The sequence below is a fragment of the Colletotrichum fructicola genome (assembly GCF_000319635.2).
Source record: "Colletotrichum fructicola Nara gc5 chromosome Unknown KSG_Nara_v1_contig05, whole genome shotgun sequence".
Lineage (NCBI taxonomy): Eukaryota > Fungi > Ascomycota > Sordariomycetes > Glomerellales > Glomerellaceae > Colletotrichum > Colletotrichum fructicola.
Genome location: NW_027094055.1, coordinates 2,942,416 through 2,967,090, shown reverse-complemented (window position 1 = coordinate 2,967,090; position 24,675 = coordinate 2,942,416). Strand labels below are relative to the sequence as shown.

Genomic DNA, 24,675 nt, shown 5'->3' with positions numbered 1-24,675 from the left:
CCCACGCATCCTCACCGGTCGACAATCGAAACATGCTCTGCTCTTGTCGCCTCAGTCCTTTGCGGGCTTTGCTCAGCAGCGTGGCGCAGCTGCACGTCTCCGAACCCGCCGCCGCAGCGACAATTAAGCACATCAGTAACAACCTCCCAAGATTCCAGACCATCCCGAGATCCCCATTCAGCACTACGCTCCCAAAGCCACGCGCCTCGTTCAACAATAAATGGGATGCGAAGAAGGCAACAGCCAAACAAGCCGCACAAGCAACGCAAACGTCCTCCGATGAAAGAAGCAACAGCTACCGTCCAAGGAAACCACGTCCCAGGCGACCGACCAACGACGAAGACGACGGCGACCTAAACCCCCACGAGCGGGAGCGCAAACACCAGCGTGAGCACTGGCAGGTCCAGAAGGAGGCTCTCAAAGAAAAGTTTCCCGAGGGGTGGAACCCGCGGAAGCGCCTGTCGCCGGACGCCATCGCCGGCATCAAGGCTTTGCATGCGCAGTCCCCCGAGGAGTACACGACGACCAAGCTGTCGAGCATGTTCGAGGTGTCGCCCGAGGCGATCCGCAGGATACTGAGGAGCAAGTGGCAGGCGTCGCCCGAGGAGGAGCAGGACAGGCAGGAGAGGTGGTTCCGCCGCGGCGTGAGCGTGTGGTCGAGGTATGCGGAGATGGGCGTGAAGCCCCCGCGCAAGTGGCGGAGGGAGGGTGTTGCTAGGGACCCAGCATATCACGACAGGCGGAAGGCGGCGATTGAGAAGAGGAAGGAGGAGGAAGCGGCAGAAGATAAGGGAGAGAAGCTGCAGCGGAAGCTGGGGGGCAGCATCATGTGAGGGGCGCCCTGCATAACGAAGACTTTGGCCTCGATCATTATCCCAACTCTTGACACCGGATTTGACGTTCGAGGTAAACTTGAAATCTAATACCAATGTATTGGACTACTCGCGTTATCAGGGAGGGACTTTGTGATTCTTCTGCTGGACCCTCTTGAGCCTATCGCCGACTCCTCTGAGCTGCATATGCGAAGACATCCCATTGGACCACGTGAGTGCCGGCCTATTACCGCAGCGAGCGCAGCCTTGCCAGGCAGACGTGCAAGATGAATTCTCTCATCGAGCTTCGGTCAGAAATTTCCACATATGCCAAGATTCATGCATGCCTCATTATGATCTTTCTGCGAACCGACACTGTTGAGCTTACGAAGCACATAAGCGAATATGATCCGCCCCTCTATGCAGTCCTATCTCATACGTGGGGTCCAGAGGAGGTGATGTATGAAGACCTTGTGGGTGATCGATCAAAGGCAGTTGCCAAGGCAGGGTTCACGAAGATACGTGAGGCATGTCGCATTGCATTCGAGGAATATCACCTCGAGTACCTTTGGACCGACACATGCTGCACCGACCGAAAGAACGAAGCTGAGCTCAATGCATCCATCAATTCCAGCTTTCGAAGATTTAGATCAGCGGCCCTTTGCATTGCCTACCTGTCTGACTTCGACTACGACCCTTCGAGCGCGCATCCCAAAGTGGACAATTCTCAGCTGCCCTATCAGCTGTTGAGACAGAGCAGATGGTTTACACGATCCTGGACTATCCAAGAACTCATAGCTCCTGTGCGGCTTCTCTTCTACTCGCGTCAATGGGAACTTTTTCAAGAGCGTTCTCAGCTGGTGCAGTTGTTGTACCACATCACCGGCATCGATCCGTACGCTTTAGTCGGCGGTGACCCTGCCAAGATCCCTGTCGCTCGCCGAATGTATTGGGCTGCAAGCCGTAACGCAACGAGACTTGAAGATCTAGCATACTCGCTGCATGGTTTGTTTGATGTGGAGGTTGCGCCCAACTACGGGGAGGGCGACACAAACGCATTCATACGTCTCCAAGAAGCCATCTTGGAGAAAGCTAAGGACCCTACCATATTTGCTTGGAGAGATGACTGGTCTGAGGAATATTTCACATGGGAGAAATGCGAAGAATTAATCCATTCAGGTCGACTTAGGGACTACTTGGCAAAGTCACCTGCCTATTTCAGTCACGTTGGTCACTCGTTTCCGGCTTCAATGACTCGGAATGATGACGGATATCCGGGCACCGACATCGAAGATCTAAATTCGGATGATGATGATTGGGAAACCAGCTCAGTAGCATCTTTCGAATCCTCAACGACACCTGTGGGAAGCTCGGCTTCGGGCCCGGTACGATCTGGCCTCAACAAGGCGATTGCGTTCCTCCTTGAGAACGAGGCTTTGTCCACATTATTCGAGGCAGCAATACAAAAGTCTTCAATCGGGGCAGACAGGCTTCGAAGAAACCTGGCTCGTCTGCTTCGACAATTGGGAAAAGACTTGGCAGTTGAGGCGACGACAAAGGATGAGTCTCTCTCAGCCGTCTTCTTGAGACAGTATCGCATGCCGATCGCCTCTGCAATCACCATGAGAGCATCCGAAAAGTACCTCAAGCCCGTTCTTCTGGACCCCTCGGAGTCTCAAGCTCTGCACCTTAAAGATACTATCCCATCTGATACGGTACTAGAAGGAGGGAGACAGGATGGCGCAGAAATAGAAGCAAAGTATGAGGTTGTGGACGAAGAACGAGACGAAGAGAATGAACCGGACGATATAGCCCCGGCCGAGAAGGAAGAAGCTGCGGACCTCGACTTTGAGTCCATCAGTGCTTTTATATTGAACAGTTCTGCCTTCGCAAGTTTGACGCGGAATCTGTCCGATTTTGTAGATCCTTCATTTCGCTCACAGGCTTCGAAGCTCGTCGCTAGGGTTCTGGAGGGGAAAGACACGGACGATCGGTACTGGAGCAACATGAGATCAAGAATGATGACAACACTTACTGAACTGGAGGAATCACGCCCCCAAAGCATCTTTCTCGATGTGGAGGGCACACAAGGCATCATGGATAAGGTTCAAATATGGTTGGAATCGACCACCGGAGAGACGTGGAATTGGTGGCCGTTACGTCCGCCAAAGTATACTTCCAGTCTTTCAGAAGCAAGACTTGGATGGCGCTGTGTGAGTCGCCCCTTTTGAAAACATCGAGGAAAAAGCTGACGCAAACTCGTTCAGAGATGTGGAAAAGACAGGTGGGAGGTGTTGCCAGCAGAGTTTGCCGGCGGCATCGGGTGGCTGCTACGAAAGTATCCTTTCTACAACCGGGGGCATGGAACGGATGCCTCAAAGACAAGCACGACGACGGTGAAACCAGGTTCATCGTCGGGGACGGCATCAGAATCCTCTTCCTTGAGAACAAATTCCATCAAGATGGGAAGCAAATCAAATTCCGAGCCAGCTCAATCAACGGCATCAAATCAGTGGAATCAGCAAACAAAGCAGTAGGAGTATCCCAAGCCAAGATACATATTCCTAGTTGCTACCACTGGTCGACATACTCTCAAACAACTCCCGTCGCTGTACTTGAGCACCAATGAATTTGGCCAAGAACTACGACAGGTATATCGTGAGCTGAAAGGCTTCTGGAGATCGTGGTTTTCGCCGTATGGGTTCTCTCACTGCGATTTCGTACGTGTAAGTCATTGCCTAGAATTCCTGCTTGACATGATTCACTCCTCCGACTTGAGAGTTGTTTCCGATGAATTTTGACGACCCTGGAGCTAATCTTTTCCCAGTTCGAAAAGTTCTGCCGTAACGGCTTCGCTCGCCGGGGCCTTGAAGTGCCGACGACGGCGCAAAAGGACTACTACCACACTCCTCGGCCAGCACTCCGTGAACCACCGGTGTCCCCAGAAGAATTCAGCCACATCTATCAATTCACCACCAAAAGTGGTTACGCAGGCTCATCATGGACTCTCCCGTTCTACTCCTGCGTTGAGTCGCTGAGTTACGACACCGTGGGGTGCATACCCCAGCGGTACTACTACCTCGATGAGAAAAGCAAACGGAAAGAAGACTTTTGGGGTCTCTACATCCAAGAACGCCGCTCAGCACTGATGACATCTTTTTACATCGTCTTGTGCCTGTCACCTTTTATTATCTTCTGCATTCTTTATCTCCTTGGGATAATCCAGGGAGATGTATAGAATGCGACTACGCCATTGGCACTGGCTCTCACTTTGCTGGGCCTCTTTCTAGGGTCAATGATCAAGGCGTAGTTGGATTAACATGGGAGGATACCTTGTGGTCTAAAGGGTCTGATTATGGTTGTGGCGACTGCTTCCACAGCGGTTGTAATAGAGAAAGTCAAACGAATCACCAAGGTCACTGAGATTTCGTACATATTTAATTTCCAGTCACACTTTCCCTCGGCTTAGTCCAATATATTCATCTTACAGAAAACATCGAAAAATTCTAACGCCAGACCCCAAGATGCGCTTCCTCAACGCTATCAAGACCATCGCGCTCCTAGGGGCCTTTGTGATCGACACCACGGTCTCGGCCTCGCCCATTCAGGCAAACGTAACTTTACACGATGCAGTCTCAAAAACCTACACCTCAATCAAGGGCATTGCCATCCCGCCTGATACTAAGCTTCTACCACCAACAACCGACGTCGAGCGAGGTCGCTACTTATATCTCGTCCGCCTCAAGGACGACCTTCCGGACGAGGTTTTGAAGAGTCATCACCTGCTTCTCAAGTACATGAATAACCCATGGGACGGCGGGCGCTACAACACATCGAGGTATCGCTTGCAGCCTTGGCCATCTTACGACGGGGTCTTCGATGGCAAGGCTCTGAGAGCCATCGGTGCTCGCGAGGAAGTTTATTTCATCTCGCCGAAGGACCCTAGCCAGTTTGGAAAGGTTCAGGATGATGTGAAGAAATATGGTCATGGATACCAGTCCTGATTGTTACGCCCATCGTTAAGCTGGGTACTGCAGACTCTCTGGACCATTGACACGTTGCACTCAATCGTCGACAGACTTGGCCAAATGGCAAATGCAAGACAACTCAGCAACAGCAAACAACCCAAAGTTTGTGGATTCTTCTCAATCAAAAAGAACAAAAAGAACAAAAAGCGAAGTACCCGACGGGCTTCAAGGACCGACCGCGGTTCGAACGCGGGGCCTAGAGATAGGTTGCTACGGGAAGCTGCAATCTCTCGCTCTACCACTGAGCTATCGATCCAGGTGGATGAGATTAGTCATCCGAATCGCTGGTTTACTCGCAACCATCCCCAGCTCATGGAGAGTGAGCACGTAGAAGCGAGAGGGGAAACGAGTGGAAATTTCATAGGTTACAGTTCAAGTTGGTCACGAACGTGGGGCGGACCCTGGTGAATGTACTTGTACCATGTTATGTACTTGAAGAACGTATCCGTACAGCACAAAAGAGATAAGAAGAATGAATACACGTGGTATCCATAGCACAGTTCACAAGATGGCAATCCATGATGATGTTGTATTCGGCTTCACTTTTGCTCTTGCTATTGCAGCTCGAGCACACATGCAATCAGTAGTACCGATCCAGGCCGGAGCTCCTGGGTTGATAGTGACATGCACATGGCCTGTGCACCGCTCATTGGGAGTATTTACAGTAGCCCGAGCGTTCCCGCCAATTTCTCCATCTTCAAAGTCAGAAGCACGTATGCCATCGACATGGCGTAACGTCTTCGCACATGCTCTTCATGCCGACCATAGACGACAATCATGAACCAAGACGTAGACAGGTCGCGGGCCTGTCGCAAAAGGCTGCATCATCTGTAACACCAGCGCGCAGATGACCAGAACGCAAAATATCACAATCGTCCCAGTTCCTAGCATCGAGTTATTTGAGATCCAAAGTTGACAGGCGTTACTCTCTTCACGTGCCCGGTCAAGGGTTCTCAGTGTTGTCGAAGCTGCAGACCGGCTTTTCTTGTCAATTTCGGCAAGCACGAGAACTGTCAACGCTGAAAGTGCCATAATCCTCGATACGATGGACGAATTATGCGGGTGTTGGAGCCTAGCTGGCGGGAGATCATCCCCGAAAATCCTGCCACTTGGATGCCGCGAATAGCTTCCAAGCTGGTAACTGTGGTACTCATGTCCCAACTGGATCTCACACAGCCTGTTGAACTCTTCCGCTTCCGATGGCTGACTGAAGGGATTCGGCGATGCTGCTTCTCCCCATCTACTCGGAGCTTTAGTGTCATGCCATAGTGTTTGGTACGACCACGGACGTCTCTGACATCGTTGCATTTCGTTTCAAGACTGTCTGTCGGTTGGACGAATTGTGTGGTCGATGCTTGTTCGATTTGGCTTGGATTTGCGAGTCCGCTTGGATTTGGACGCCAACATGGAGACCAGTACCGGCATCTTAAGTCAAGCAGTCCACAGTAAATCAGAACTCATGATGATACGAATTAAAAGGGGACCATTGCCTATCTGAAGATGAGAGCAGTCGGCTGAACCCGGTGGAAGCTTCAAGGTAAGTCGTTGCCAGGCGGGTCCCAGGCGACCACTAGAAGAGTATGCCCTGCAGTCCTCCTGTTTATGAGCAGCAATCTTCTTGTTGTTGGGAGGGAACTTCAATCGAAAGAGAAAGACACAGACATGAGTTTGAGCGATGCCTTAGCTTTACCTTTGGGATGAAAAGCGCACTGCCAAAGATTCTCCGGTTGTGACTGCGACGACAACGAACCCCTGTCCATGGTCTTGTACGGCGCCATCATATTGTCTCAACGACACTCGCGGCTTTGTCTCCCAGAACAACGAGCTACAAAATTTCGATTAACATCATTGCCAGCTCCACAATAAAGAATTAAGAGACGAGCGGCCATTCTTCTGGAAAGCCCAGGGCGATAAATTATACCACCGAAGCGTTGAGTCGCAATGGTGGCAGTCACAATCAGGCCGTTTCACTCCGCGAACAACCCCAAGATCCTCCCTCCACACGCAGGCAGCATCTCTCGGCCCAAAATGGGCCCTTCGGCTATTGCAGTTCTCGGATGAAGGGCGTCCAGAGCGGAGGATCCACAGTGAGGCTCAACGACATGTCGTTCCCGTCCGGGCATTCGTAGAAAAGGGTTGCCAGGTCCCCATCACAGACCCCGGTCACGGGAATAGCACTCGTATGCATCTCTCCCGCCAACGCCTTGCTTGATTTTTTCTTTCTTTCCACCTTGCACCCTGGCTGGAGCCCTTCCCGGCGGAAAGATCCCGACGCTTGTCCTTATCTGCCAGGGGGCTAAAGTTATGACGCGACTGTGATTTGCTCGGGATGCTTGGGCCTCGAACCGGTCTGGAATTCAGGCTGCTGGCGGTTGGGACAAGTCACAAAATTGTGGTTTCTTCTTGCCACTGATTTCCGAGTTTTTTCTCGCCCGAAACTTCATCGCCGAGCCTTCGCGACCTTTCGATCACCCTCTTTTCTTTTCGAGGGCGAGAATGCTCGAGGAGGTGGTACGTACCGACGGGCTCAACGCTCGATCGGCCGGATGATCCGCAACATGCGCCGGGACGCATCAACAACGGCGACTGAGTCGCATCTGCAACACCATGCCGCAACGTCGCGCCCAGCAAAACGAAACTCCAGCAGGGACGCCATCGGAATAGGAACGAGTTCTAGCGGAGAAAAAATCGTTGTTTCCATGGCGGTCTGGCTCCACAGTCGTATGTCGAAATGTAGGAACAGTAGAAGAAAAGCGGGCACTAACATTGCGAGGCTTCTCCGACGCACTCCCGAGACAATGTGATGCGATTAGCGAAGGTGACTAAACAAGTACGTACCGGCCGTTTGCCCTTATTGGGGACCGTCTACCTTGAGATTCTTGCGACTGACAAGTACCGCAGGCCTGGCTTTTCTCCTGTTTGTTTTCTCGTCGGTTCTTGCGACTTGGGAATCGTGGGTGACCGTGAACTCAAGTGAGCCGGAGACCGTGCCGAAGGATTCGAGCAGAACAGCGCCGGCTCTACCATCTGAAAGATAACAGAACCGACAATGTGGCCGAACTTGTGCGCCGGCGGCGGCAGCTAGACAAAAGCTGAAGGCTAGGCAAGCGCCCAGTCGAGATTTCTGTACGTTGTACATACACACTTATCTAGGCTTTGAGCTTTGCGAGCACAAACCGGGCCGGGTAAGCTTCACATGCAGTCATGGCTACACGACCAAGGGGTCCCACAAACACCGTTCTCCTTGACCATGGCTCGGCGCCGCTGCGGTGTCGTCTCGGGGGATGCTTTTTCTTGAGGGTATAAATCTTCATCGGCCCCCCCTTTCCGAGGAACCTGTATCCGCTTCCGCTTGTCTCCATTCACCAGTCTGTTTCTTGCCTTCCGCCGAGAGGCCTTCACGTTTTGCATTTAAGGGGTCATCGTTCGACCTTTGCCAGTCCAGTCGACTTCTACCTATACCCACAGCATATATCTAGAGCCTGGATTCGGTCCACTGGTCCCTTGATCCCTTGCCATTCACTTGACTTTGACGTCTTTGTTGTCCCGTCTGCTCACCACCAATCCTCACCCACTTCACGATGTCTTCCGATCAACAACAACAAAAGCCTCTCAGCTGGTGGAAGCGCCACTGCACTCCTCCGCCAGCCCTCAACCGCACTCCTCAATGCCCATGCTCTGCCTGCTGGAACGGCAACGGTGAGCACTGGAAGACGACGGCCCCACAGACTGCGACTTCGACCATGACGACGGCTCCTCAACCCAAAGAAACCCGAACAGCCACTCTCCGAAGAGAAACGGAAACCGACCTGACGCCCCTCCGTCGCGAAGAGACCTCCTCGACCACCAACCTCAGCGTGTACTCCCAAGAAAGCAGGACTAGCTCCGTCTCGCTCACCAACATTCACCGCTTCGTTCGGGGGAAGGAAATCGTCTAACTGAGGGGTGGTAATTCAGCCGTGGCTTGCACCGACATCCAGGGCCACGTACACTCCCACCGAGGGGAAGGAAGCTTGGCGTCCATGACGTCCAGACCGGTCTTTTCTTCTCCTCGCTCCTCTCACCTCGACACGGGGCGGTCTTCTTCATTTCGGGCAGGTTGGATGGGAGAAAGGGAAATGGGAATGGGCAAAACCCCCTCAGAAATCCTGCGTGACCCCGGAGTGCCAAGAAGCTGACTCTACTTAAGAGTCTCTGGGCGCAGGATCACGACAGGTTGGACCAGCCAATTTTAGGGTTTGAGATGCAGATAAGGGGTCCTTGGGTTGCAGTCGTTGGACGGTTTGGGAACGCGCCGGCGGGCGCCGCAGCTTTTCTTTGGGCGCCGCCGCGGGGAAACTGTCCCGTTGGGTTGGTGCGAAGTCGTAATCCTGGGGAAGCGAGGATGCGATAGGGAGGGGGTTAGCTTCTTGCGCGCGTGGTTGGCGCGGCGCTGGGCCACACAGCTGGGGTTGGGAAAGTTTGGGGGAAAGTTGGGGTATTGACAGGCCTAGACCGGGGGCGTTTGGTTCCCGCATGTCAGCCAGTCAGGCGGGACAAGCAGGTCAGCTCGACTTTCTTGTTTGCCATGGCTGGTGTCGGTTGGCGGGAATCGTGACCCGTGAATACGCGATGCGTCGAGACATACCTCGAGACGGGTGAATGCGCGGCACAGCAATTCGGGAGCCTTTTGGTGTTTAGGATGAATAATAGATAGAGCTGGGTAAGGTGTTCCAGTTCGCTTGAAGATACCGTTTGATAGCCTCTTTTTGAATTCACGATAGAAAACCAACATATTGTGAAGCATCATGTCTCAGTTGCTCTCGTGATAAGCTCAGATGACCACCACACATGCCTTGTCCGGAGCAAACCGGCCCCATCACGGCGCCGCTTATCGGAGCGACAGACCCACCTGCATGACGGGGCCGATTCCACATGTCCTGGCGGGAATAAGCACCGCATGAGGTGCCAGCTGCTTCAGATGGTGCAATAGACCTAGCTATGGAAAAGCAACCATTGGAATTGACCAAAATAGTATCAAACTCCATCAGTAGCATCTAATGGAATTTACTTCCTGCAAAAACAAAATACCAAGGACCGACCGCGGTTCGAACGCGGGGCCTAGAGATAACTGCTGTTTGTTACTGCAATCTCTCGCTCTACCACTGAGCTATCGATCCAAGTGGCTGTAGAAACTGAAAGATACAGAGCGCAGGAGAGCTCATGACTCGATGGAATGGGGACACGGTGGTAAGAACGATGACACTCGTGGACAGTTGGGGTCTGTGGGGCTGAGTGACATGCGGCCCACCCAGTGTGGAGGCCGCTGTGTTCTACGGATACGTCACTTACAGCTCATCCAATGTCTGGCTTGGGAGGGTGGCAGGACAGCTAGCTGTACGCTTAAGTCGAGTGCATCTCTTGGACGACACTCTTCAACTTGACATCTCAGGGCTTTAATCTTCGCCAAAGTCTTCAATATGGCTCCAAACGTGGACCCGGCTGTTATTGAAGCTCTGCAACTCGACCCGGAGCAGACCAAAATTGCGTCGCACGGAGGATCTGGGTTTGCGTCCTCTTTCAAGCTCACGTCAGTCGTTGATGGTCAGCCCACTAAATTCTTCGTCAAGACTGGCAGTGGTAAGGAGGCGGACGTCATGTTCACCGGTGAGTTTGACTCACTCTCGGAGTCGTTCCGTTTGGTTTGTGTCGACACGTCTCCTGACACATGACAGGTGAGCATGAGTCGCTGAATGCCATTCACGATGCCGTCCCCAACTTCTGCCCCAAGTCACATGCGCACGGAAAGTATCAGTCGTCACCTGGTACGCACTTCATGGTCACCGATTTTCTGGACCTTGGTTCTTCAGCCTCGGGCGGTTCTGGACTGTCTCTGGCCTCAAAACTGGCCAAAATGCACACAACCCCGGCGCCAATCCCAGAGGGCTATGATAAGCCCATGTACGGCTTCCCCGTGACCACATGTTGCGGCTCGACGCCCCAAGACAACTCGTGGAAAGAGTCATGGGCCGAGTTCTATGCTGGGAACAGACTGCGAAGCATTCTGCGCGCTGGCATCCAGAATAATGGCACGGACGGGGAGCTGTCCAAAGCCGTGGAGACGGTAGCGAGCAGGGTCGTACCGCGGCTGATCGGCGACGACCACGTTAAAGGGATGAAGCCGGTGTTAATCCACGGCGATCTTTGGAGTGGGAACCATAGCTGGGGGCAGATTGCCGGCAAGGGCGGTGCGGAAGAGGTTGTCTACGATTCGTCGGCTGTGTACGGCCACTCTGAGTATGAGCTTGGCATCATGAGGATGTTTGGCGGTTTCGGCAGCAGCTTCTGGAACGAGTACAACAAGCTGGTCCCAAAGGCGGAGCCCAAAGACGAATGGGAGGATAGAGTTGCGTTGTACGAGCTGTAAGTGTCCTTCCCTTGCGTTGCCTGGTCAACTATCCGTCTGACAGTAGGTACTTGCAGATATCACCATCTCAACCATTATGCCATGTTTGGCGGAGGCTATCGAAGCGGGGCAATGGGTATCATGAAGAAGCTGATTTCGAAGTACGGTTGACGGCCCATATGTAATTACTTTGCCGCAGGATCGAAATCGAAGGGTTGTTAAGCTGAATTGAAGGACCATTCCACATTAAAACCGGCCCGCGCCGCCGTTGAGAACCTAGGATGTTCGCTAGCGGACACCAAAGTTAGTTCCAGGGACGCACAGCGCATCTTGATGGATAGCGCTTTTTCTGCAATTCTCGGGCCATGCTCCGGTCGAAGGTCTTTTTTTGACACTGATCGACCTGTCAAACAATGGCGAGTAAATGTCTGTGGTGTCGTCATGCCGTCTGATGTTTTTGGGTGATTTTCCCGCAGCGATAGGGGGAGCTAGAATTCACATGCCAGGGGTTGCCCTGAGACCGAGCCTAATTTGGCTTCTGGTTGGGGCATCTTGGGGAAAAGGCTCACGGACCATGTATTCATCCGGCGCATTCGCACTGCTGGGAAAGCAAGATTGACTAACCTGTGGACGGCCCATGGCCCATGGCCAGCCCATGGCAGGGGAATTTGATCACAAGGGTTGATCTGGTCACTTCCCATTTCCGTTGCCAACACCGATAGCCACCTCCGCTGGACCTTTCGCCCCTTGCTGCAATTCTGCACCCACGACGCCTGGCCTTTTTTCTATTTTTATTTGGGAGGAACGACAATGTCCATATAGAACACACACGCACGCTCTTCGTCGCTCCCTTTTAGATTTTTGCCTCATACGTTGCCGCAACCATGAACGGCCACTTCGCTGCTGTCGGCGATGAGCCGGACGCTCAAAATTACGAGCATGGCATCCAAGTCATTGACGACCAGAAAGACTTCAAGTACGATTCTCAGCCTCCGCTCCCGCGAGAACATGCCGAACAGCAGCTAACCTCTGCACTTGCAGTGTCGCGGTCAACAAATACCTCCAAAAAGTCCACGTCGCCGAGGCGGGGTTCAACTACCACCTCATCTCCGTCTTCGGCTCCCAGTCCACCGGAAAGTCGACGCTGCTGAACAACCTGTTTGGTACCGACTTCTCCGTCATGTCCGAGACGATGCGACAGCAAACCACCAAGGGTATCTGGATGTCCAAGAACAAGAAGGAGTCATCCGGCATGGCCGAGAACATTCTCGTGATGGACGTGGAGGGAACCGACGGTCGCGAGCGTGGCGAGGACCAGGACTTCGAGAGGAAGAGCGCCCTGTTCGCCTTGGCTACGAGTGAGGTCCTCATCGTGAACCTCTGGGAGACCCAAGTCGGTTTGTATAACGGTGCGAATATGGGTCTGCTGAAGACCGTCTTCGAGGTCAACCTGCAGCTCTTCCTCAAGGACAAGCAGTAAGTCGAATGTGCGGTGCAGTTAGACCGCCACTTGCTGACACGCCACCACAGGTCGAGTCTCAGATCCCTGCTCTTCTTCGTCATTCGAGACCACCTCGGCACGACCCCTCTCGCGAACCTGCGCAACACCCTGATCCAGGACCTGACCAAGATTTGGACGTCTATTTCCAAGCCCCAGGGTCTTGAGAATTCCCGCATCGAGGACTACTTTGACTTTGCCTTCGCCGCCCTCCCCCACAAGATTCTCCAGGCCGATAAGTTCACGACTGAGATTCAGAACCTGGGGAAGAGGTTCGTTGCGGGGCACCGATCGGGTGGATCCACAAGTCAGGAGTTTGAAGGCGGTGTGTTCCTGCCCGAGTACCACCGCCGCATTCCCGCCGACGGATTCTCGATTTACGCCGAGGGTATCTGGGACCAGATTGTCAACAACAAGGACTTGGACTTGCCAACACAGCAAGAGCTTCTTGCTCAGTTCCGCTGCGACGAAATCTCCCGAGAGGTTCTGATTGGTTTTGACAATGCTGTTGTGCCATTGGAGGAGAAGCAGACCGAGTCTACAAGGCTTGGAAAGCCCGCCGTGTTGGCAGAGCTTGGTGTTACTGGCCGTGAGTCCCGCGAGAAGTGCCTGAAGGCATTCGAGATCCAAGCCAGCCGATACCACAAGGGCGTCTACACGCGCAAGCGCCAAGACTTGGAGGGCAAGATTGACGCCAGGCTTAAGACGCTATACAACGCACAGCTGACTGCTGCACACAAGTCGGGTATTGCTTCGTTCAGTGATGCTGTTTCGGGTGCTGTCAAGGCTGGCCAGAAGTCCGGTGCCGCCTATGAGTTCGCCGAGATCGTCACCGAGGAGAAGAAGAAGACTCTTGAGTTCTTCCAGACCGAAGCCGAAAGTCTCGCCATTCCGGGTGTCGCGTGGTCTAACTTTAAGTCGCAATACGTGTTGTTCGAGAAGGAGCTTGATGATGTGAGCGGCAAGCTGCGCAAGGAGGAGATGCGTCGGTTGGCCACGAGGGTTGAGAGATGGGTCAAGTCCCGATTGGGCGACGCCATTGGGCTGGAGTTCAACAAGTTGGGCTCCGGTAGGGCTGGTTCTGGCGCCCCCGAGACTGGTGAAAAACCGACCGAGAAGGATCTCTGGGATCGTATCTGGACCGTGTTCGTCGACATTGTCAAGGATGCCCAGGGCAGGTTTACTGAGCGTGCCAAGAGTTTCGAGGCTACGCAAGAGGAGGTTGACATTGGCCTCTGGCGCCTGAGGCGCAAGAGTTGGGTGGCTCTGCGTGAGAAGATTGAGGAGGAAGTGATGGAGGGCAATATCCTGTTGAAGTTGAGGGAAAACTTTGAGGATAAGTTCAGATACGACGAGGCTGGTGTCCCTCGGATCTGGCGACCCACAGACGACATCGAGGGCATCTACACCAAGGCGCGAGAGTCTACGTTGACTCTCATCCCTCTGCTGTCGAAATTCAAGTTGTCAGAATCTCTCAGCTCCCCGGACCTGCCCGCCTGGATTGGCGGACAGCCTCGCGGCGTTGAAGCTAGCGACGAGGAGGACCTGACTCCAATTGGTGGTGTTGACGAAGAGGACGGCAAGAGCCTTGAGGAGGAGATGACGGTGCTTAGCGAGAGTAAGCGCCAAGACCTTGTCATTCGCTTCAAGAAGACGGCAGATGGCGTCTACGTCGAGGCCAAGCGCAGCGCCATTGGCGGTGTCGCTCAAGTACCTCTGTATTTCTACGCTCTCCTCGTTGCCCTGGGATGGAACGAGATTGTTGCCGGTAAGTGGCTTGAGAGCTTTTTCATTGACAACGCTAACGTAAGACAGTCCTGCGCAACCCGTTCCTTTTCATTTTCCTCATCTTGCTGGCTGGAGGCACTTATGTCGCCTACACGCTGAACATGCTGGGCCCCATGTATCAGATGGCCAATGCGGCGGCAAACCAGGGTGTTGAGATTGGCAAGCAGAAGTTGAGAGAGTTCATCGAGAACTCAGACACTGCCCGACAGGCGCTGGCCATGCCCTCCCGGGCCGACAGCTCCATCAGTATGGACACTTTGGACAGTCGGGGCAAGAAGAAGAGCTCGGAGGATGATATTGATGACATCTAGATTTTACGCATGAAGCTGGAATGAAGCTGCGGTCCAGACGCCGGCCACCACAAAGAGTGCGAATAGGAGCAAAGGATATAATGTCTATAAGATACGTTGTAGTATCCTGTCAAATTTCCCATGGTGATCCCAGATGATATACAAACGCCCAACGCCTCTTACCCGACCTTTGTTACACTAATCCTAAAAAGCCTCAAGGCCTGCTGGTCTTCCAAACCATGTACCCAACTCATCGCCATCCTCTGCGTCTGTCGACCGGAAGAAGTCAGTCATGCGAGCCTCGCCGTCATCATCGACTGGCCATTCGACCTTCAAGCTCCCCTTGGCCTCAAGCATGTCCTTAGCCGTGCCCCAGCTGAATCTGCACTCGGGGCCCCAGCCGAAGACAGGGTGCATGTTGCCCCTCATCCAAGTCACACATCTCTGGTCAGACGGGTAGCCTGAACCCCAGGCCATGCCCTCCTCCGCCTCGGCCGCCTCAGGCGCACGCGCGCGGTACAGAACCTCAAGCGCAGCATCACGGGTGACCTTGGCAGCGACAGAGGCAGCCGAGACGCAGGGGTACAGACTATCTGCCTTCTTCGCAACGGTGATCTTTGTCGCCGGGAAGAAGCGCTGCAGTTTAGCCTGGTAGGCAGCAGGCTGGCCGACGGTGTCGACGTAGATCTCGGCGACGTTGACACCGCGGGCGAAGACGCCCTTGATGAGGTCGACGGTGGCGTCCATGGCCTGGGCGTTGAGGTTGTACGTCGCGCCGGGGCGGAGCATGCCCGTGGAGATGTCGCGGGCGGAGAGGGAGCGGATGGCGAAGCCGCAGGAGTCGAAGAGGTCTGATCCCGGCGTGCAGAGAGCCTCCATGAGCTGGGAGCGGACGGCGGGCGTGAGGACCTTTGAGTCGTCAAAGTGGTGGGTTTCGCGGAGGAGGGGGTCCGAGAGGGGGATCGGGAGGAAGAAGACGCCGTAGACCATGGGGCCGAGGACGGGGCCGCGGCCTGCTTCGTCTACGCCGAGACAGACTGGGGTGCCGAGCGCTGGTGTTTCTGAGTCTGTGGATTCTGATGACGGGAGCAGTGATGGCGGAATGGGGGAGAAGTAGGAGTAGCTGTCGCCTGCGAGGAGGGCCTTATCGTCAATGGAGGGTGGGATAAAGACATCTGAGACTGGGATCTCCATGGCGATGTCCTCGACCGTTTGAGTGTCTTCCATGGTGAGAATTGCTGAGGACTGGTGTCCCAAAGAGAAATCTGGATGTATCCCGTTTGACGTCGTAAGTTGGGTGTAAGTCCTCGTTTGTCTATGACAGTCCCTGGTGTCGTCCGGATATCTTGCTGCAAGCCCAATTTCCCAAATCCTACTATGAAAACGTCCCGTAGTGAGAACAATGCGACAGTGATGAGAAAGTGACGACCAAAAGGTGAGTGACTGATGAAGTGACTTGAAGACTGAAAGTAATGGGTGGTAGGTTTGGCCCCTCGACGCGTCCCGGTAAATTGAGACGCGTCCATCTAGGTGGATCCTTCCGCACACGTGCCCCGTTGACTCCTGGATTGCAGCGGGTATCAGCCACTGACAGGCCCGGAAGCACCGCTAACAGCAAAGAGCAAGCACCATACCGCGCGACGCCAACTCACGGTGCTTCTTTCCACCGCCCCAAAAGTTGCGCGCTCAACACCACAAACCACCACACCTGCTCGGGGTAAACAAATACGACGCACCTGGCTCGGAATCTTTGCTCAGCTTCGCCCGTACTCCTTAGGCCCCAGCTCCTCAGCTGCCATCATTTTCATCTAATTTTTGCGGGATTTCCATCGGAATTCCCAAAGACTCCACAGTCGCGATGGCACCGCGACCGAGCAATGTTAGGCGTCGCGAGACGTCCACAGGCGATTTCCATGAGCTCGGTGTCAAGGGCCGGTACGTCGCGCGCAGATGTCTTCTTCGTTCTGGATAGAAGGTGCGACTCGGTAGTTTTGATCATTTTACTTACGCCCCTGCAGAAAGACTGGCATTGAGTTGCCCGACACTGGCGTACGCGACGAACATGGCATGCAACCTATCGACGGTCTCTTCTCCTCGCCGGAGAAAGACAACGGATCTCCCGACGAATCGACGGGCGAGCAAGATATGGAGCTCGACTCTGGTGAGTTTGCTGTGCTGGCGGCCTTGACGCGCGCATCCTGACGAAGCCATGTAGACACCGGCGCCGGACCAGCCACGATTCTTAAGGGGCATCCGCGACTAATTCCTCGAGGAACCTCCCCGCGGAAGACGAACCTCGCTTCTCCTGCAGTGCGACACCCTAACTTTGGTGTCTCGTCATCACCGATTCGTGGATCACCTTACCGAGGATCTCCTCCCGCGCAATCGCATTCCCAGCCTGTCCGTGGGGCATCTGTTTCTCGCCGTCTTGACTACGGCGCGAATGGTGTGAACGGCAAGCATACGAATGGAACAAACGGACGCGCCCTCTCCACCGAACCGGAGGAAGACGACGGAGCGCCTATGGACGAAATCATCGAGGAGTCCCTGCAAATGATTGGTGAGGTAGAAGTCCCGGAGGATGAGCCGAACGATGTTACTGAGGAGGTGGAGGAAGAAGCGCCAAAGCAGCCGGCCAAGCGTAAAGGACGCCCACCCAAGGCCAAGGCGCCAGTTGTCGAGATGCCAGAGGAAGAGCCGGAGAATGCTGCCGAGTCAGAGGAGGAGCCAGTGGCCCCTAAGGGCAGAAGAGGCCGTCCAGCGAAAGGCAAGGGAAAGGCCAAGGCTGACGAGCCCGAGCCCGAGCAGGAACCCGAGCAGGAGGTCAGCGCTCCCAAGCGCAGACGCTCGCGGAATTCGAACGGCAACGAGGAGGAGCAGCTGGAAGCGGACGATCGCGCTTCCAAAAGGCAACGTACGGAAACTGCGACAGCGGCAGCGGCAGCGAAACCTGGCAAGCGTGGGCGGCCCAAGGCCGTTCCTCAAGAGTTGAAGGGCGAGTCGAGAAAAGATGCTGCGAAGGCTGATCCGAAGCCCAAGCCCAAGGGCAGGCCGGGCCGAAAGCCCCAGACGGAAGCGGCCGCTGGTGACGATTCAATTCTTGGTCTGGTACAAAAGGGGCCGCCCATGCCCAAGGCCCGTGGCTTGGTCTCACGCAAGGTGCCACAAGATCCCCATGCCATCACAAAAACAAGATCCGGTCGTCAATCCTACAGGCCATTGGCGTACTGGAAGAACGAGCACGTCGAGTACGATGAAGAAGAGGCTTTCGAGGCCGGCAAGGACAGGTTCCTACTTCCCAGCATCAAGGAGGTTGTCCGTGTCGAGGAGGAAGAAAAGGAGGCGCGCAAGAGAAGGGCGAAGAGCCGGAAAGCTGCAGGAAAAGGAGGCAGAAGGAAGCAGGCCGAATCCGAGGACGAAGAGGAGCCGGAACCGTGGGAGGTATACCCGGGCAACATCGAAGGCGAAATTGTCGTCTGGCAGCCCGAGCACGAGTTCAATCCTCCCGCCATCAACGAACAAGTCGAGATCGACGAGGACCGCATTGCTGTTTCTGCTGGCGCCATTCAAACACGCGACATCCGCGACGCTACCTTCCGATTCGCAAAGACGCTTAGCTTGCCTTTCTTCGGTTCGGGCGTCGTCGACCTTCCGCCCGGCGCGGAGAAGCGGCCTAAGAACTCGCGAAAGATGCAGATGGTATTTTTCGTCTTCCAGGGCAAGGTCCTGGTTACCGTCCACGAGACGGAGTTCAGAATCGGTGCCGGTGGAATGTGGTTTGTGCCCAGAGGTAAGCCCGCCTTTCTGGAATCCTGCTCCAAGTGGCACTGCTAACTATGATTTCAGGCAACTACTACAGCATTCACAATGACTATGAGCAACCAGCACGTATCTTCTTCGCCCAGGGCTGCGAAGTCAACAGCAGCGCGATGGCTGGGACACCAGGCCCTTCTCAGGACACGACCATTATGGGTTGAGTTTGACGTCCTGAGCGGGTGCTCATGTTTTCCTATTCGAAATGACTTTTGCGAGCTGGGCGGATGTTTGCATATCAACGGAAGCTTCCATTTAGCCTTTATACCCTTCAATGGCTCATTGGATTCCGATTGTTGCGGTGTTGTTTCTTTTTTCGTGCACCTGTAGGATTGAGACGAAAAGCTGAAAAGCGGCCACCTGATGAGGAGGCATGTCGTGATATGAGCGTATTGGGCTTTCATGTTTGGGTTTTACGAGGTGTAGCGGTTCTATGGCATGAGATAGGGCTTGGGTTGTCATAATCATACATACATTTCGCATTCCTCATTTACGTGTCTACTGTTTGTGATTTGATTGGTGATTCTTTATGTGGTCCATTCAAGCAAGTGTCTATTATCGTTGGCCGTCACAAATCACCAGATCTTCCTTTCGGATAGGTAATTTTAGACGATACCCGCATCTGACACCGACTGAGCTAGAACATTAGGGGGCTAGATTATTTGGATTTGACTACTTTCTGAGTAACGAGGACACCGAACGCTACAGGACGACGGAGACGACGATAGAGACGACGATAGAGACGGCATGTCACAGTGAAGAGAGAGGCGAGTAACGAACTCGAGACGCCACTTTCGGGAACGCGACGGAGAGCAGGTATCCTTCGAAATAGTGGCGAGCTTCTTTTGCCCGCGCTGCTAGGCGAGATTCTCAGCCGGTCATCTCTCCGTTTGGCATCCAGCGCCGGAGCGGGCCCCACTCCGGGGCGTCCGCTATCCCGCACGGGAAAAAAATCTTGCAGCACGGACCAAGGACAAGCCCACCCTGTTTCGCCCCTGTATTATGTAATCCACATCTGCGAGTGCTGCGTAAGGCTGCTGGGCACGCAACAGCAAGGTGCCCTGCACTCTCAGATCGTTGCCTGGCGGTCGCTGGGCGGACACATGCAAGGAGATGAGAGGGGGAGGGGAAAGAAAAAAAAAGTTGCCCGACTGCACGGCAACACAGAGAATGCAATTTCATCGCACCGCATGCAGAGCCATTGAGGTAAAAATGGAAAATTTCCAACACCGATGATGGTTGCTATGAGTAGATGGATTGTGCGACATGGATGGCGATGGGTTTTCCTGATCCCGCGGGTGCTCATTTACGATCTGTTTGCGAGGCGCAATTCCAAGGTTCCAAGGCAGAGCGCCCCCCTATCTAAAATCTCGATTCTCACATTGAGGGCGTTTGTGGAAGGCGCCAGCCACACCTGCCTGGATTGGCCGCTGCCTGTCTCGGATTGCCTTGCACGCCTGGCCTGACCTTGCGGTCCATTGCCTCCGTTGTCTCTCGGCCATGTCAGCCCCTTGGGCGCCAACTGTGTGTGAATGTGTATGTCGGCATCCCTGCCACCTCTTTTTTTCGGTCGACTGTTGTCGCCGTCAGCTTGGGTCGCCAAGGTGGGCGGCTACGTGGTCCTGGAGGCCCAGAGAATTGCGATGGATAAGCGGAAGGAGCTGGAAACTCTTAGTTGGGCTCTGCAACAGGTCGTCTCCGGAGTTTCGATGCTTCAGTCGCAGAACCACTTAATCAACCCCCCACTGACGGGGGATGATATCACTCTCCAAAAGGTTTCCATCAGTTACTAGCGGTGTGGATTCGACCTGACTGAGGGGCACGACTTGGAGGGGAAAGGTAGAGGGTACCGTGGTTTAGTGCGGGCATGGGGCGGCAGCAGGGGTACTGGGGACCTGAGGGGTAGGATTGTAGAAGCTTCTTGTGGATATGATGTCAACGAATGGGGTTCAAACGAAAGTCTTCCATAGAATTGTCCGTCTTCCAGAGGCACCGTGAGAGCAGGAAAGAGCGTGCAATCCTTGGAAAATTGGGACTTTCGCCTCCTGAAGAGGCTGAATCGGGTTGCAAGCGCACTAACAAAGATCCTTGTACAAAATTTCAGCGGTTTCTGGAGGCAATTGGAAGGGACTGGCGCAGTCTGGCAGGGCCGCGAAGCTGGTGGACGCTTGGATCTACCCCACCATTGGAGAGCAGGTGGAAGAGCGAAGAACCCTTTCGAAGTTTTGCGGGGCCTTGCGTCCTCTCTTGCCAACAACCTTTTAAATCCAAGTCAACACCAACCACTTCAACCTTTTCGCTCCTCACTCTTCACGAAATTCCTCTACATCAACAATACCCCAACAATCCAAGCGAAGCGTCCAGCATCTCTTTTTCCAACGAGAACTTGATCGCTGCTACTTTCTACACCGGAACACACCACAACCGGTCTTCGCGAACACGACTCTTTTGATACTCCACCACCACGCAACAACAACACCACACCTTCACATCACCACAACACACATTCACAATGGCTTCCGGCAAGGCTATTGGTATCGATCTCGGAACAACTTACAGGTATTTTTTTCTTGAGTCCATTCCTTACTTTGAGTTGTACAGGATGCTAACGTCTCAAAAAGTTGTACCGGTTTCTGTGAGCAAACCCTTTTTTCCCGAAAAATCGCAGGCCTTGGCCGCGACTATCGCAATTTGTATGGACTTTGGGCTAACTTTTTATCACAGTCGCCAACGACAAGATCGAGATCATTGCCAACGACCAGGGTAACCGCACCACCCCTTCCTATGTCGCCTTCAACGACACCGAGCGCCTGATTGGTGATGCCGCCAAGAACCAGGTCGCCATGAACCCCCACAACACCGTCTTCGACGCCAAGCGTCTGATTGGTCGCAAGTTCAACGACTCTGAGGTTCAGGCCGATATGAAGCACTTCCCCTTCAAGGTCGTCGACAAGAACAGCAAGCCCGTCATCGAGGTTGAGTTCAAGGGCGAGACCAAGACCTTCACCCCCGAGGAGATCTCCGCCATGGTCCTCACCAAGATGCGCGAGACTGCTGAGGCCTACCTTGGTGGCCAGGTCACCAACGCCGTCATCACCGTCCCCGCCTACTTCAACGACTCTCAGCGTCAGGCCACCAAGGACGCTGGTCTCATTGCCGGCCTCAACGTCCTCCGTATCATCAACGAGCCTACCGCCGCTGCCATCGCCTACGGCCTTGACAAGAAGGCTGAGGGTGAGCGCAACGTCCTCATCTTCGATCTCGGTGGTGGCACTTTCGATGTGTCTCTCCTGACTATTGAGGAGGGTATCTTCGAGGTCAAGTCTACTGCTGGTGACACCCACTTGGGTGGTGAGGACTTCGACAACCGTCTCGTCAACCACTTCGTCAACGAGTTCAAGCGCAAGCACAAGAAGGACCTGTCCTCCAACGCTCGTGCTCTCCGCCGTCTCCGCACCGCTTGCGAGCGTGCCAAGCGCACCCTGTCCTCGTCCGCCCAGACCTCCATTGAGATCGACTCCCTGTTCGAGGGTATCGACTTCTACACCTCCATCACTCGTGCCCGTTTCGAGGAGCTCTGCCAGGACCTCTTCCGCTCCACCATCCAGCCCGTTGACCGCGTCCTGTCCGACGCCAAGATCGACAAGTCCCTCGTCCATGAGATCGTCCTGGTCGGCGGTTCCACCCGTATCCCCCGCATCCAGAAGCTCATCTCCGACTACTTCAACGGCAAGGAGCCCAACAAGTCCATCAACCCCGATGAGGCTGTTGCCTACGGTGCCGCTGTCCAGGCTGCCATCCTGTCTGGTGACACTTCTTCCAAGTCCACCAACGAGATCCTGCTTCTCGATGTTGCCCCTCTTTCCCTCGGTATCGAGACTGCCGGTGGCATGATGACCAAGCTCATTCCCCGCAACACCACTATCCCTACCAAGAAGTCTGAGGTCTTCTCTACCTTCTCCGACAACCAGCCTGGTGTCCTTATCCAGGTCTACGAGGGTGAGCGTCAGCGCACCAAGGACAACAACCTTCTCGGCAAGTTCGAGCTTACCGGTATCCCCCCCGCTCCCCGTGGCGTTCCCCAGATCGAGGTTACCTTCGATGTCGACGCCAACGGTATCATGAACGTCTCCGCCGTCGAGAAGGGCACTGGCAAGTCCAACAAGATCGTCATCACCAACGACAAGGGCCGCCTGTCCAAGGAGGAGATCGAGCGCATGCTTGCTGAGGCCGAGAAGTACAAGGATGAGGATGAGGCCGAGGGCCAGCGTGTCGCTGCCAAGAACGGTCTTGAGTCTTACGCCTACTCTCTCCGCAACACTCTCTCCGACTCCAAGGTCGACGAGAAGCTTGACGCCGACGACAAGGAGAAGCTCAAGGCTGAGATTGACAAGGTCGTCACCTGGCTCGACGAGAACCAGCAGGCTACCCGCGAGGAGTACGAGGACCGCCAGAAGGAGCTTGAGGGTATTGCCAACCCCATCATGATGAAGTTCTACGGCTCTGCCGGTGGTCCCCCTGGCGGTGCCCCTGGTGGCTTCCCCGGTGCTCCCGGCGGCGCTCCCCCCGGCAACCACGACGACGGCCCCACCGTCGAGGAGGTTGACTAAATTGATACCCTTGATGAGATCTTTCCTTAGAGTCGCAGTCTTGGGTGTGACAACATGGTGGTTGTCACTGGGTTTCACGACTAGACTTTTGCTTTCTTTGCATTTATGAAATCACGATGGGAAAAGCACGGTTACGCATGGGATCAGATGTACTCTAGTTCGGCCTCCAGGTTCAGGACGCCTAATACAAGAACGTTAAATAACTTTGAGTGCCACTTGCAATGTGCGTTGAAAAATCCTGACTACCATTGACTGACTACCTTATTTGCATTGAGTTGAGTTTAGCTCAACACTGGTTCAATGGCGGAGTGTGGAGTCGGTGCAGTAGTCACGATGCTTTATTCCGCAGTGGTGATTGAATGAGTGGATTTCTACATAAAACATTACCAGAAAAAGATGTCACCAATTCTTACACGCCAATGATTCATGCAGATGCTCCTTCAATGCCCAGACCCGTCCTGATTTGACGTCGCCTATCCATCTCCATCCTTTGCCATTCCTCGTCGTCGAGTGTCGGCTCCTCAAACTTCTCCGTAAAGGCTGTGCCCGGCGGGACCTTGGTTGTCCTCGCCTGCCAAATATCCTCACTGTTCGGCTTGCCATCACCATACTTGTCGTGCTCCTTCTGGCGGTAGTGCGCCTTTATTGCCTCCTCCTTCATCGTTCCTGTGTAACTCTTGATCCTCATGCAGAACCAAAAGTCCTCCCAGTGTTCGCTGCATGATCGCATCGTGCCGTATCGGTAGATGTGGTTCCACTGGCCGCCGACGGACTGGCAGTGGAAGGCCATGTCGAAGGCCTGGCGGCAGGACATCTCTGTTGGGAGGAGGGTTTCGGAGACAGAATTGGGGTCGGCGGGTGGCGTGATCGTGCGGTTGTTGGTTTGTGAGGGGGAGTTGGGGGAGGACTTGAGTGAGAACCATGAGGACGTGGATGATGACGATTTGGAGGGCGCCGTTGATGAAGATGGTGTCGGCTGGGGAGCTGCTGGCTCTTCCTGCTTGCCCTCTGACTGGAACATGGCAATGAACTTCTGGATCTCGGGGTCAATGTCGGAATCATTCGACGCTGTACTCGATGATGGCGGGGTCGACGCGGGAGCTTGGGAAGCTTGTCCCGGCGCGGGAGACTTGGGGGGAGACGGCGAAGCCCAGAGCCAACCCATTTTGACGGGTTAGAGAAGTAAAATAGTTTATGAATAGAAAGAATTCCAAGTCTTAAGTCTTGTCGTCTCGATCAGTTCATGAAGCGCCTAAGAATGAGGGGGAGCCGGCTATCACTACCCTTCGATGACCTCCCAGACAGCGCGCCGGGCCAATGAGTGCTTGCATTATTTTTCCCGTGCTGCAAGTGCTCTAGTGGGGCATGTCGGTGCGGATGATGGTGTTTCCGGGGCTGTTCAGCGCCGAATAAGGTTATGGCGGGGGACAAGCGACGGACGGGGGACATGG

The 24,675-nt window shown here is 54.3% G+C and overlaps 10 protein-coding genes across 10 annotated transcripts; 8 read left to right on the top strand and 2 right to left on the bottom strand.

Annotated features, from left to right (window-relative positions):
* Window positions 1-32: 32 nt before the first annotated feature.
* CGGC5_v009524 (Required for respiratory growth protein 9) lies at window positions 33-833 on the top strand (the record flags this gene model as incomplete). Its single annotated transcript, XM_032025363.1, has 1 exon — window positions 33-833. The coding sequence occupies one exon, from the start codon at window positions 33-35 to the stop codon at window positions 831-833; it is 801 nt and encodes a 266-aa protein (XP_031878054.1).
* Window positions 834-1,165: 332 nt separating this feature from the next.
* On the top strand, window positions 1,166-3,349 carry HET-E1-0 (Vegetative incompatibility protein HET-E-1; the record flags this gene model as incomplete). The annotated part of the gene is made up of 2 exons (XM_032025364.1): window positions 1,166-3,025; window positions 3,080-3,349. 2 exons carry the CDS (start codon window positions 1,166-1,168, stop codon window positions 3,347-3,349), a joined length of 2,130 nt encoding a protein of 709 aa, XP_031878055.1.
* A 987-nt stretch (window positions 3,350-4,336) lies between these two features.
* On the top strand, window positions 4,337-4,816 carry CGGC5_v009522 (uncharacterized protein; the record flags this gene model as incomplete). The annotated part of the gene is made up of 1 exon (XM_032025365.1): window positions 4,337-4,816. The coding sequence occupies one exon, from the start codon at window positions 4,337-4,339 to the stop codon at window positions 4,814-4,816; it is 480 nt and encodes a 159-aa protein (XP_031878044.1).
* Window positions 4,817-8,421: 3,605 nt separating this feature from the next.
* Window positions 8,422-8,778, top strand: CGGC5_v009521 (uncharacterized protein; the record flags this gene model as incomplete). The annotated part of the gene is made up of 1 exon (XM_032025366.1): window positions 8,422-8,778. The coding sequence occupies one exon, from the start codon at window positions 8,422-8,424 to the stop codon at window positions 8,776-8,778; it is 357 nt and encodes a 118-aa protein (XP_031878036.1).
* A 1,521-nt stretch (window positions 8,779-10,299) lies between these two features.
* On the top strand, window positions 10,300-11,396 carry Fn3krp-0 (Ketosamine-3-kinase; the record flags this gene model as incomplete). Its single annotated transcript, XM_032025367.1, has 3 exons — window positions 10,300-10,486; window positions 10,555-11,242; window positions 11,303-11,396. The coding sequence occupies 3 exons, from the start codon at window positions 10,300-10,302 to the stop codon at window positions 11,394-11,396; spliced, it is 969 nt and encodes a 322-aa protein (XP_031878052.1).
* Window positions 11,397-12,109: 713 nt separating this feature from the next.
* Window positions 12,110-14,822, top strand: SEY1 (the record flags this gene model as incomplete). The annotated part of the gene is made up of 4 exons (XM_032025368.1): window positions 12,110-12,201; window positions 12,267-12,701; window positions 12,756-14,491; window positions 14,539-14,822. The coding sequence occupies 4 exons, from the start codon at window positions 12,110-12,112 to the stop codon at window positions 14,820-14,822; spliced, it is 2,547 nt and encodes an 848-aa protein (XP_031878053.1).
* Window positions 14,823-15,005: 183 nt separating this feature from the next.
* On the bottom strand, window positions 15,006-16,028 carry rnh-201 (Ribonuclease H2 subunit A; the record flags this gene model as incomplete). The annotated part of the gene is made up of 1 exon (XM_032025370.1): window positions 15,006-16,028. One exon carries the CDS (start codon window positions 16,026-16,028, stop codon window positions 15,006-15,008), a length of 1,023 nt encoding a protein of 340 aa, XP_031877995.1.
* Window positions 16,029-16,659: 631 nt separating this feature from the next.
* CENPC (Centromere protein C) lies at window positions 16,660-18,778 on the top strand (the record flags this gene model as incomplete). The annotated part of the gene is made up of 4 exons (XM_032025371.1): window positions 16,660-16,736; window positions 16,820-16,962; window positions 17,017-18,591; window positions 18,648-18,778. The coding sequence occupies 4 exons, from the start codon at window positions 16,660-16,662 to the stop codon at window positions 18,776-18,778; spliced, it is 1,926 nt and encodes a 641-aa protein (XP_031877986.1).
* A 2,348-nt stretch (window positions 18,779-21,126) lies between these two features.
* On the top strand, window positions 21,127-23,224 carry hsps-1 (Heat shock 70 kDa protein; the record flags this gene model as incomplete). The annotated part of the gene is made up of 3 exons (XM_032025372.2): window positions 21,127-21,173; window positions 21,236-21,249; window positions 21,339-23,224. 3 exons carry the CDS (start codon window positions 21,127-21,129, stop codon window positions 23,222-23,224), a joined length of 1,947 nt encoding a protein of 648 aa, XP_031877985.1.
* A 424-nt stretch (window positions 23,225-23,648) lies between these two features.
* On the bottom strand, window positions 23,649-24,389 carry EMI1 (Early meiotic induction protein 1; the record flags this gene model as incomplete). The annotated part of the gene is made up of 1 exon (XM_032025373.1): window positions 23,649-24,389. The coding sequence occupies one exon, from the start codon at window positions 24,387-24,389 to the stop codon at window positions 23,649-23,651; it is 741 nt and encodes a 246-aa protein (XP_031877984.1).
* Between the last annotated feature and the right edge of the window lie 286 nt (window positions 24,390-24,675).